Source organism: Xiphophorus hellerii, chromosome 2, assembly GCF_003331165.1.
Source record: "Xiphophorus hellerii strain 12219 chromosome 2, Xiphophorus_hellerii-4.1, whole genome shotgun sequence".
Classification (NCBI taxonomy): Eukaryota; Metazoa; Chordata; class Actinopteri; order Cyprinodontiformes; family Poeciliidae; genus Xiphophorus; species Xiphophorus hellerii.
In genome coordinates this window covers 30,307,448-30,320,847 of record NC_045673.1, presented here as the reverse complement: position 1 = coordinate 30,320,847, position 13,400 = coordinate 30,307,448, and the positions used below count along the sequence as shown (strand labels likewise).

The following is a 13,400-nucleotide window of genomic DNA, read 5'->3' as shown; positions in this document are numbered from 1 at the left end:
ATCTAATGTTTAAGATATTGTTGTCATGAATTGGTGGATGAGGTGGTGAGGCAGACGCTTGAGACTCAGGTTGAAATGAGAAGATGATGGTTTAATGGTGATAATCCAGAAAGTAACACAGTCCAAAAACAAAGTCCACAAAACCTGGCAGCACGACTGAGCGGAAGCCTGGGCTCAACGTCGGTAGCGACAGGATAAACGAGGGACATAAAGACAGACTGGTGCGACAACAACGCAGAACTGACAAGGACCCGACGAGGAACAAGGAACACAGGTGGGGTTAAATACACAGGGAGTAATCACAGAAACGAGACACACCAGGGAACAATCAAGGGGAGGACAGGACAACGAAGAGACTCAAGGGAACAGAAAACAATAAATAAATAAACAGAAAAACTCGGAACATGACAGTACCCCCCCTTAAAGGGTGGCTCCAAGACGCCCAAAACAAAAAACACACAACCAGGGTGGGCCGAGGGGCGCTGGAACGGGGGGCCAGAGTCCATAAAAAACGAAAGACGACCCACAGGGTGGGCGGAAACACAGGAAGGGCCAAGAGTCCAAAAACAACAAAAAACGACCCACAGGGTGGGCGGAGGCACTGGAGGCAGGAACCACAGAGGTGGTCCGGCGGCCGTCCGCGGCTCTGGAGGTGGGAACCACGGAGGTGGTCCGGCGGCCGTCTGGCGGCCGTCCGCGGCACTGGAGGAGGCGACGAAGAGTCTCAGGGGCCACCCGGAGGCGGCGACGATGAGGAGCACTGAGAGGCGGGGTCTCGGGAGGAGCACTGAGAGTCTCGGGAGGAGCACTAAGAGGCGGGGTCTCGGGAGGAGGGACAGAACTAGGGAGCTCTGGAGGCACACTGGGAAACTCTGAAGACACACTGGGAAACAACGAGGGAACACAAAACCCGCTAACTGGGGCTGATAACCTGCTAACTCTGGCAGGAAAACCTACTAACCGTGCCGCCTGTCGGCCTGGAGATAGGCGGGCCGCCTGGAACCCCATCACCATGGGGACAGTGACTGGAGCAGTCTCTGGAGTGGGGGCTGGAGGCTTGGAAAAGCCGGCAGGAGAGCCGGCAAGAGGTGCAGAGACAGCAGCGGCTGGAAGACGAGAGGATGTAGCGCCGGAGACTGGAGATGGTGCCGGCTCCGGAGACGCAGGTGCTGGAGCTGAAGGTGGTACTGGTTCCGGAGATGCTAGAGCTGAGCTGGCGGAGATGGCGAGAGGTGTGATGGGAGCTGGAGTGGACGCTGGAAGGAAGGCTGGAACGGATTGTTTTCTCTGCACGAACTCGTCATAAAGTTCAAACACGATCTCTAACATGAATGAATCCTTTCTGAACTGCTCGAAAAGAAAACAAAAATCCTCCTCGGAAGTTAACTCAAAAATGTTTGTAGATAGCGACGATGTAGCGTGGGTGGTGGCTGTCGGGGTGTGAATCTGGTTCTTTAATTTATCATAGTCCGACTCCAGTCCCTCTTCCTCCAGCAGCAGTGGAGAGGGCAGGACCTCGACGTCCTTGTAAAGATCCTTTTGCGCCAACTCCAACTGCTGCTGGATCCATTCCTCACGGTTATTTTGGGTCATGAGTGCCGTGACCTCACCTCATTCTTGGTCGGGTCCTTCTGTCATGAATTTGTGGTTGAGGTGGTGAGGCAGACGCTTGAGACTCAGGTTGAAATGAGAAGATGATGGTTTAATGGTGATAATCCAGAAAGTAACACAGTCCAAAAACAAAGTCCACAAAACCTGGCAGCATGACTGAGCGGAAGCCTGGGCTCAACGTCGGTAGCGACAGGATAAACGAGGGACATAAAGACAGACTGGTGCGACAACAACGCAGAACTGACAAGGATCCGACGTGGAACATAGGTGGGGTTAAATACACAGGGAGTAATCACAGAAACGAGACACACCAGGGAACAATCAAGGGGAGGACAGGACAACGAAGAGACTCAAGGACACAGAAAACAAATAAATACACAGAAAAACTCGGAACATGACAATTGTAACATTCTTACCTTTCTGTCATTGGGTTCTGCACTCTCCTCCTCAATGGCTCCCTAGGAAAATATGGCATAGTTATTTCACTGACTTCAGGCAGCAAAGCAGTACCTAACCATCTCAGATGTCAGGATTTGAATTAAAAACTGTTTGCTAAAGTCTCTGCTACAGCTGATGTCTTTTATTGACTACAAAAGTTTAGCTTTTTAAAACAAATTCAAAGAATACAAGGAAAAGGATAACTGGGATACGCATGACTAACAAGCTGGTAATCTTTCTAAAATAAAGAGCTTAAGTTTATCCATTGTAATTTGGGATCACAGTAGACAAATATTTGCTTCTGCTATGTCCTCTATGAGAATATACCCATGCTGAAGAAGTTGTGCTAATTTCCATAACTGTGAGACCTATGAATTGAAATCCAAATGAAAAGCTTTTCTATATTTGCACTGCTTACATCATGAAGAGGATAGGCTGCTGAATAAACCCCACTACCAAGGAGACTGGTGATCCCTGTCAGGCAAAAACAAAGAACAAAGCCATCTCAAGGTAGATACTCAAGACCACATGAAAAGAGAACCAGATGTTTATTACCTTCATTTTTCCCTAATCTCTCTCTAAAAAAGGATTTTTTTTTATTACAACAGCAATCACTTAGCCTTAGACTGTTGACATGAATTGCATTTTGCCTAGTCTCCTTATTATTGAATCATCAACTCTGAATTGTGTGTGTCATCTGTTCTTGATTTTTTTCTGATGAGGTAATAATATTTAACATTTTGAGATGCTGTAGATGTCAGACAGGTTCTCTTTAAGTTATTTCTTGATTTTACGATCCGACAGTAATCATACCTGTATGTTGCTAGTAAACTAAACCAGAAAAATGTGATTTGTCACATTTCAAGTTAAGTTAATATGGGGTAGGTTGCTATTGAATGTTGCGTCCTGTCTGAGTATGTCTGTGAGGATGAATACAGGTCATTTTTAACGTGTTGGCGATATTCAGTGGAGCACAGCAGACAGAACGGATCAGGAGAGGAACACTGCAGACATGTCAGAACCCCGAAGACTCAAACATCAATCATCTCCTGAGACCAACATGGTACACAACATTTTAATATAATTTATTCAGTTTCCTGTTATGTTTTTAGTAGACAATTATGGTTTGATTGTTTACAATGTTGAGTTTGAATGATACTTTATCTAATATATAACAGTATTAGCCAAACTAATATAAGTAATCATTTAAATCTAAATTAGTTAGATTTAAATAAAAATCTAACTAATTGGTAAACGGTAAATAAATGTTGTTCGGAAATAGTCATTCATTTCACTACATTTAATTTCTTTTTAGTACTTTCTGTGTGTGTGTTTTTTTAAGAAGTGATGATATATTTTATTAACACAATATTCAGTGATTATTAAATAAATATATTATTTCATTATTGTGGTTTACCAGTTTGGATAACCTGACTTATATCAAGCTATTAGAATAAAGAAAAAATATGCTAACCGAAAATGCGGCAGACAGAAACCTGCAGTCTCAGGGATCAACATGGGAACTGAGGATATAATACTAAATACATTTATTATGTTAATATTCACTGGGAACTTTTTAACCTTCACTATTTTACTTTAAGAATTAATTAAAATTATGGTGCTGCACTTTTAGCTTTAGAATTATTGAGATTGGATTAAACTTTACATCTGCTGCATCAGGGGTCTGCAACCTGTAGCTCTGGAGATACAAGAGGCTCTTTGGCTCACTTAACGTATCAAATGATGAAACATTGCCCTGATTTTTTGTTTCATTCTTTTTTTAAGTGCCCCCCATGAAAAAGCCTGACCACTCTTGCCCTTGTGGTAAATTCGGACTGCAACCAGCCTCAAAACCTAACTCCTTATTTGTGTAGATTTTTGGAATTAGTCTTTAAAATACCAGAATTTGCACATAGCTTTATATTTTTAGCAGTCTGATGACATAAATGTAAAATATTAAATCAAGTAAAAACCTGTTGAGGATACCCCACTGTACTGTGAATGATTGCTCTATTGTTGTTTCTTTTGTTTGGAAAAAAACCACACATAAAATAATACGACTGCTGCGGGATGATGATGGGCAGTTTACAGTTTATAAACACTTTATATTAAATAATTGCATGAAAGAAAACGTAGAAAAATGTTGGTCATGATAAAAGAGTATTGTGAAGCAGAATAGAATGGTTTGGACTCACCCATGCTGAATTTAGCCTTGCATTTGGTTCTTTTTAATATTTCAAATACCTAACATGGAGTCAAACAAAGTTATAAAAGAAGAGCATTAAAAGCAGTAACATAGTAACACACAATTACAAACTGTCAGGGCTTTAATGTAAAAACAGTAAAGGACTTATTATATTCAGAACCTTTGCCAGAATTTTTCAAAGTGTTATCATATTAAAGAATATGATTTTATGCTGCAGGCTGATAAAAAGTTAAGCTTTTGATACATTTATGACAATTTCTGTTTTAGCTCATCTTTGAAAACCAATTAAGGTTAAAATGATTTAGTTGGGTCCCCATGTGACTAATAGCTTCATCATATATTATTATTCATAATTATCACCTTTACTAACCTCTCTTTCTGTTTCATACTGTATAGTTCATATGTAAAACAAACATGTTTCTTGAAGAACAGTCAAGTGTAAAATTGTTGCTGGAGACTTACTATGGAACTCCTGGTTTTGCTGTCAAAGAAGTTATCTTTGTCTGAGAGGTCAAACCTGTCAACAGAGAAACATGAAAAAAATATCACTTTGTCTTTGGCACAAATAATTAATACAGTTACAAATACAAATATCCACTTTTATCTTTTAAATAGCATAACAGCTACCAGGCTGTGATATAAGTAATTAAACAGCTGAGTTTGCAGTAAAAATTTTCAAACGTGTTGTACACAACTGATACCTGACAACAACTCTTCTGCTTAAGTCAGATTTTAAAACATTTAACTTATTTAGTGCTATTTTCATTTTTCATTAAATGTACAGAAGCAATATTTCTTAAAGACAACACTTATCTGAAAAAAAGATTACACCAACATGATAATGACACCAACTCTGCTCTGGACATAGTACATAACTGTGTTTTTGTCTTTAGCTGGCAGTATTTTATCCTTGGGATCACAGTGCTCTGTGTTTATCGTCTTTGTTGCTTTGATCTCAAGATCCATCCCATAGTAACCCTTATTGAATAAAGGCGCCTCTGCAATTGTGGCTTTGCATAGTAATAAACACATTGTTAAAAAAAAGTGTTGCCTTACCAATGGTTTTGTCATTATCCTTGTTTCAAAACGCAAACCTGTATGTCGGATCTGTGTGACTAGCTGTGAACCTTCCACTGACGTCTTCACTGTTACTGAATCAGCTTTCTGCTACAGACAAGCATAACTAGTGACAAGCTCACTACAAACACTTTTCTCTGTCCCTTTTAAGATGAAGACACATTAGTTTGCACTAGTTGAATTCAGCTGGCAGGAAGAGTACAATGTGATAATAAAAAAGAATTCTCTACGGTAATATACCGGCAGCTGTGGTTGCCAGGATTTTATCATATATGGTAAAATGAGCGGGTAGCAAAATATGGTAAAATACTGTATTTAGTAAACTATGGTAATATACGAGCAGCTGTGGTTGCTGTAGTAAATACTGCATTACAGTGTAATATTTTGGCAACCGTCACTTTAACAGTTCAGAACTGTGTTTCTGACAACTTACAATAAAATCAACGTATATACCATAAACATAATTAGTCTACCAAGTGAAAGACATGGCAGAATTGTGTGATACATTATAGCATTTTATTATAAAAATCAACTTTACAGTAAATTACCTGCAGCTGTAGCTGCCAGAATTTTACAATAAACATTACTGCACAACACATAAAGAAATGTAGTTTGTCAGCATTTCAATATGGAAAATTATCAGTACAAAGTAAACAAAAATACAGACTATGATTAATCCACTTGAAGAAACAACTTCTATTTAAACATTCAGTTAAAAAATGAACTGATTCAGTGTCTTGTCTACATCTTCACAATTCTTCCTTACTAAGATCTTAAAAAACAGCATGAATCCATCAGTGATAATCCATGGTGGAAGAAATCCATGTGACAAAGGAACTCCTGCTCTGAGTTGGTCAGAGTAACAAGTCACTGAGTCCAGACTCTGCTGAGGAGGGTGGCCTACATGCACATGGTCTTCCAGTCACTGCTGCAAGATCCTCTCTACAGATGGAAAGTAGAAAGAGAGCAAAAGTTAGAAAGATGCACTCCATGAACATCATATAAACTCAGCATTCGTTTAAGTGTTTGTTTCACCCTTGCTGAATTGTACACATGCATACATGGAGACTGGAACTGAAACAGGCAGTGCTGTCATTTCTGATCAAAAATCTAGAAGTTCATGAACAAACTATTTTATGTTTACTAGCATGATTCTCTCTGCAACCAGACCAAAAAACAAAACAAAGCAAAAAAAAACAATAAACATCAGATAAAGGCCTGTTATTTTTTCCAAGGAATTTTCTATCTTCATCCTTCCATCCTCCCTTTAGGGAGAAACATTTTTCTCTTTACCACTTTTCATTTTTGACCACTCATTCAGCACAGATGACACAAGACAAACCCAATGCAGAAAGAGTGGTCTAATACCACTGTCCAACAACAACATAAAAATACCAACAAATTCAAAAACAAAGGGCTGATTATTTAAAAACAGCCCTTATTTGGTGAGTATATCACCATCAATTGCTTAGGTTTGAGCTTTATATCGTGTTATAATTCCACATTCATGATGTGTCATTCCCTCAACAAAACATATTTGAAACATCCTCAAATCTCCGTGGCAACCATGCAGTGGTGGCCAAATGCTTCCTCATGCAATGCGCTGCCCATTTACACAAAGTTCTGTCTTGGACCTGCGGTCCAAAGCCGAGTTCCCGCCCCACAGAGCACAATCAGACTAGCAGCAGCAGTAATCAACCACCTACAGCAGTACAGACAGTCAAAGAATCACCTTAAATATGTCTGTCAAATCTGGGTCCGTTACATCCATCTGAGATACTAGGCCCTGAGCTTTAGGTGGCTCTTCACAAATAAAACTGAAATATAAACACTAAAAATGTGGAAAAGCCTCGCCCAAATCAGGAACACTGAAATAAAGGTAAATGTAAGGATTTCTAAAGACGTTTCGTTGGTGCCTGGAGCTGTTTCTGCCACGTCTGGATTCCATCCCATAATAATGCTGCATTTTATGAAGGATTATCTACTTCCACATATTACTAAAGCACCGAAACAAAAGGTAAAGTGTCCTTCACAGTTTTAATTTGAATGCATGAACATTTCACACTCAGTAGTTCAAATGAATGAGCGAACCAAACTTGAAATAGCTGCTTATGCCATTAACAATAACTAAACATATGCAGTCTAAAGCAGACCTGAAATAGTATTAGAAGCATCTAAATATATCTACATTTAATAACTGCTCTTTCTTTTTAATGATACCTAGGCTGTGCAGTCATTTCTACAGAAACGTTAATGAAAGTGTTGCATTTGAGAAAAATAGCATTAAATCCTCCATATAGCAAAAAAAGTCTCTCTTCTAACAGCTGCAATGCATGCAAAATAAACAGTATGGTTTACAGAAATTACAGGGAAACATTTCTTTATCAGTTGCCAAAAGTTAGCCAAACTTCAGTTAAAACTGTGAAAGGTGCTTACCTGGGATGCAGAAATGTGTTGCCTTTCTTCTCCCCTGAATGTGCAGAAATACAGTCTTTGAAATTAAGTGTCTGTTGTCTCCATTCAGCTCAACCATTAGCTAGTGCCTGCTAGTTAGCACATTTAGCTAGAACTTGTGCACTTGAACTGACAATACTGTGGTGAGTTCAGGAAGCCCAGAGCCACTGCTCAACGGCAGGATTGCAGAGTTAAAAATAATGAGCAACAGCAGATTTGCTGGTGATGCTGCAGGATCAAGCAGAAGTACAACCTGGAGAACTCTGTGATTACATGGCAAATTACAGTAAATGCATTAACTGTACACCCTGCTGTTTCACATAATGCCATCATGAAAAGCTGTACTTGCCTCGCTGCTCTAAGGCTCAGGGGAACTTCCTCTTTGGCTTCTACAATACATTGCAAGCAGCAGGGCCTAACATGCAGCTGTCTCAATGTATGACAAATGTTAGTATAACATGGCATATAATCCCAAATGCATCATTTAACAATAGACTCTCATAAATGATTGTGGCGTCTGCTGGATGGATTGCCAGTTTGACTCCTGGACTGCCTGTGAGGGTTTATTATAAATTAAATTGATTATTTTAAAGAAACCAAAATATTATACCAGTGTTCTAATCTCTGTAAAAATGACTTTTGCAGTCTGGTTTATAGTTTTACATTATAGATATAAAAATCAGCAAAATTTGTAATTTTGGCCCATTAGTACCCTTAATTTTAAGGTAATTAACTACTGGCAATATTATGGTACTTTTCTATGGATTTTCACAATAAATTTCTGTGTTTCCTATATTTCATAACTGTAAAAACTATGTGAAATTTATGCTTTGGTAATATGGTAATATAATGCTTTCAATGTTGCAGCCTGTAACTGCAGGGATTTCAAAATTTTTTACTGTAAATTTTGCAAATTCTTTTACAGTGTAGGCACAACCATCTGTTTGTCAGGATCCTGGCTTGTGTGTGTGCTCCTGTGGTTTTTGATCTCCTTCCACAGCTGATCTCTGTTGGAGATGTTAGACCTGTTGGTAATCTGCCAATGGTTTGCCTGATGCTCAGTCTTTTTAGTGGTCCAAGCCACAAAAACGTCTGAGCTCTCAGCTCTAGAGTTTGTCATTTTATGTTTCTAGTCAACCTACCTCAATGTACCTCTTGCTCTCTCTGTGCCTCCCTGTTTGTTTACAAACCAACTGCCGGACATTTTGACCTCAATTTAATGGATCACTCACTGACCATCAATCACTCCACGATTGTCTCCGTCCTTCCTTCATTGTCAGCTGCCACCTGCCTACCTGTCCACTCTCCAACTCCCCTCTGACAATAACCATGAGTCTTCACTCAAGAATAGCCCTCTCTTAGAGAACTAGATATCAAGGTGGACTTACAGGTGTTGCTTTTCCCTGGAGAACGAGTGTGACAGGTGCTTGATGTTCTTGGAATGATGTTCCTCAACATTAGGGTGCAATGGTTCCAGCACTTTATTGACCAGGGAGCTGATTTTCTTCATGACATTGCTTGATTGTTTTACCTCATAGACCTAGAAAGCCAGACGAACCACACACCTCAGTCAGTGTTACATTGCTGCGCAAAACACTGTTTCCCAAGTACAAATACTTACCATATCAACCTAATAAGCCCAAATAGTTTCTGTTTGTCATCATGTAACATCTTACAACATCTTACTTAATTTTCATTCTTTTACACAACAGAAAATATCTGCCAATATCTGTGTCAGTAAATATCTGCCAAAATGAACTTGAACAGCTAAAGATACCTCATGAATTACTTTGTTCAGTCCCATTTTAAATTTGAATTTTGTCGTGTTTTGTTGCCCAAAGACAATAACAAAATTGTGATTCTGATTTTAAAAAAGGTGAAAGTTCTGGTAAATTATGTTTGCTAAATTAGTCCTAATCTTGGCTGTTCCCAATTTAGCGCATAAAAAGCATCCAGTGTTTTTCTTAGGTTCATTTCTGCAATCTCAGATATTATTCCTGGGTGAGAAAAAAGCTGGGGCATAACACATCAGTAGCATTCACCAGGACTGTGCAGAGTTTGTTAATTTGGGATTATAAGGACCTAGATTACAGGTTTATCAATTATTTTCAAACAGTCCACAAAGTATTTAATGTAATGAACACTAAGTCCTACTTCATCACAGTAAATATTTTATTAATGTAGTTTGCAGCATAAACAAATGGATAATTGCATATGGTTCAAGATTTTTTTGTGCTAATGAAAAAAGTCTCATCATCTCATCCTTGAAGGGCAACTTCCTCTAAAAAGGGGTAAATCCACATAACAGACATCCTTCAGAAAAGCGCTATATTAAAGTTCATGTAAGATCACGACCTATAGTAGCAATACTTAATTCTAAATTATCAACTGAAGAACATTTCCAGAATTAAAGGACTAATGTCTCAGCAAGATCTAGAGAAGCTCATCCATGAGTTTATCATTAGTTGCATTGATATCAAGGTGGGTTTACAGTGTCTTACAGATCTGCCTAACAAAACCAATCCTCCACCTGGAGCTGATTCCAAACACTGCTGCTAGTGTTCTGACTAAAACCAGGAAGAGAGAGCACATCACCCAGTTCTAAAGTCCTTCCACTGACAGAATAGACTTTAAAATACTGTTAGTTTATAAATCACTGAACAGTTTAGCACCACAATACATTAAAGATCTGAAATTGTTCTTGAAGGTTGAAGATCAACCTTCAAGAGCTCTCAGATCTTCTGGTTCTGTTCTGCTCTACATCCCCAGAAGCAAACATGGAGAAGCAGCATTCAGCTTCTCTGCACCACAAATCTGGAACAAACTTCCAGAAAACTGCAAGACGACTAAAAATGAGATTCCTTTAAATCAAGGCTAAAACCCTGCTTAGAGTTGCTTTTGAACCATCATAAATGAAATATTTCTTTTTTGATGATGGCACTCATCAAAATATTGTTTACCAGTTTTCTCAATTGTTGATTGTTCCTCTTTTATGATTTTGCATGTTTGTGTGAAGCACTTTGAACTGCCTTGTTGCTGAAACGTGTTATACAAATAAACTTTATTGGTTGATTGATCAAGTTCAACAAAATGTTAAACAAAAAAGGTCTAGCGCTGATTACTTGAGACAAAGCTTTACAACATTTGGAACATTCAGAAACTTCTGTTCTTTAAACCTGCACCATGTGACCTGAAAAAAGTTTTTTTTTTTTACACATTTGTTAAAATTAGCAGCGTCATATAACATTATACTATAAGACAGATAATCTGAGAAAAAAAATCTGCTTCCCCCAGATCATCTGTCTCATACTATGCTGTTATGACGGGGTGAAAGTTTTAGCAAATATGTTAAAAACATATTTTTGTAAAAGTCATACTCCAGTTTTATTGTAGAATTGTCCTTCCTGTATCTGGTACTTCAGTGACCATAACTCCAATAAGCAGACATGTAAATGTCCAAACTGGTCAGGAATAATGTTTTAATGACTGGATTTCCCTTTTAGCTTGTCTCATTTTGGACTCAGCTGGTAGTGGGGTTGGTATCTTTCACTACCATGGTTTGAATGTTGTATTACCAAACAATGCCCCTTATCTTTTGCACTATTTGAAGACAACAGAATTTATGAGCATAGTGTAGGATGAGATTCAGTAACCTTGCCACTGGGCATGTGACAGTATAGCAGCATATTATCACATGCATATAATTAACATGTGCCAATATGCAGCCATATTGCCAACAAGGCACACCTATGAAATCACAGGTGTGCCTTGCTGACAATGCATACAATGAGAAAACTGATGATGTGGACATTTTTATCATGGTGACTAAATTGGGATAAATGGCAGAGAAACTTGAGATGGATTTTGGTTGTACAGATTGGAGGTAGAACTTGCTGATACTTTCACAAGTTCTACCCTGTGAAAGTATTACTGGAGTCATTTTGGGGGTGACGTTTATTCTGCAGGTTTTCAGCAGACAAGAAGTTGATCATCGTTTTGTACCTGTCAGCAAATTAGAAAATCAGTAAAGTGAAACAGAAAGTCAGTGTCTTGAAGAACTTCACATTCTCTTGGAAAAAGCTGCATTTGAGCCTCATTGTTCCAACTGTGTGCTACAGTTTATTGGCTGGGTGGACTAAGAATCACATAATGCTGTGTTTCTGCTCCTCAATGGAGATGAATATTGCTGTTTAGGGATTTTTCTGAAAACGTGTTGCAGCATTATTCTGTCAGCTCCAGTGGCTACAGTGAGAGGAGGAAGTTAATGTTCTTTCAACTCTAAAAGATAGATATATTAATGTAATAACATCAGCTGTCTGCTGTCTAAGCAATTTCCAATGGTGCACAAGGATGGTACTGGCCAGAGGCAGCTGATCAAAGCATCTCATTTCGATAAGGGGAGGAGCTTGGACAAGAGCCACTTAGGTGTTCACAGCATGGCTTAAGATAGTTTGGCAGAACGAGATGTTGCTGACTATCAATACCCCATCAGTTCCTGAACTTAGTTTTCTCCTGGGATGTTGTTCAGGGCTTATATGTGTGGACTGAACCCCTCTCTAAGTTCCACCACATTCACACTAAAATACATCTTCAATTCAACTTCATTCCTGTCATGAAGTGCAGATGTAGAGGGAGGTAAGGCAGACGCAGTAGATCCAAGTAAGTGAAATGAAGATTTAATGATGAAAAAAGTTCTAAGCACAATCCAAAATAGTCCACAGCCAGGCAGCACGACTGAACAGAAGCCAGGGCTCAACGCCGGTAGCACTGGAGCCAAGAAGGACACGGTAACACAGCCAGACAGTATGACGCGAACAAACGACAAGGACCCGACGAGGACGCAGACACAAAGGTGGCATTAAATACACAGAGGGTAATCACAGGAACGAGACACACACAATGACGGCACAGAGACTCAGAAAACTCAAAACACATAGAAAAACACAGATCCTGACAATTCCATTCACTTCTGTTTATATAAAACATCAATTCACAACAAGTGTCATCGCAAGGCACATGAAACAATGACTCTTTTTAAAATAACCTGACAAGAAATATGGAATCACTACTCTCATAAGTGTTGAATCTTTTTACTTTAAATAAAACAATATAATTATATGCTCCAAAACCATGACTGAACAGCTGAACATTCTGGCTTTATGAAACAAAGTGCTCTGAATAGATTTCTTCTGTTGCATTTACTTAACAACTTTTAATTACAAAGATAACCTCAATAAATACAAAAAGTTGTATACTTGAGATGCAGTGCCAGTTTGACACTACTGATGACAAAAATAATTAGGGGTTTTGTTTTGCATGCATCAGCTCACACCATAGGTAAGTACACTTGTTGCATGGTTGCTAGAGACCTGAGATTTGACAACCAAAACTGTCAACAGAAGCATCATACAGCATTCCCATTAACCACTGCAGATCGATCACTGCAGGAATCAGCTGAACTTACCTTCTTTGTGGGCATCTTTAGCTTCATTAATTCAGCCTCTCGACAGAGAACGTTCCAGGGTGCATGAATCTTTACAAAGCCCAAACCAGGAATCATGGCCTGCCACATATAAAGAAATTTGTTTGAATTTCATATTCTATACTCAGCAGA

The 13,400-nt window shown here is 39.0% G+C and overlaps 1 protein-coding gene across 2 annotated transcripts in view; it reads right to left on the bottom strand.

The window, feature by feature from the left end:
* The window catches only part of LOC116710403 (anoctamin-1-like), a 45,876-nt gene that overhangs the window by 25,256 nt on the left and 7,220 nt on the right, over positions 1-13,400 (bottom strand). For both annotated transcript variants that reach the window (XM_032549428.1, XM_032549436.1), the window contains exons 3-8: positions 13,251-13,349; positions 9,175-9,326; positions 4,718-4,772; positions 4,245-4,293; positions 2,468-2,523; positions 2,028-2,069 (exon numbers count right to left, since the gene is read on the bottom strand). In XM_032549428.1, coding sequence (XP_032405319.1) covers positions 2,028-2,069; positions 2,468-2,523; positions 4,245-4,293; positions 4,718-4,772; positions 9,175-9,326; positions 13,251-13,349 — 453 coding nt within the window. The remainder of the gene's footprint in view (positions 1-2,027; positions 2,070-2,467; positions 2,524-4,244; positions 4,294-4,717; positions 4,773-9,174; positions 9,327-13,250; positions 13,350-13,400) is intronic.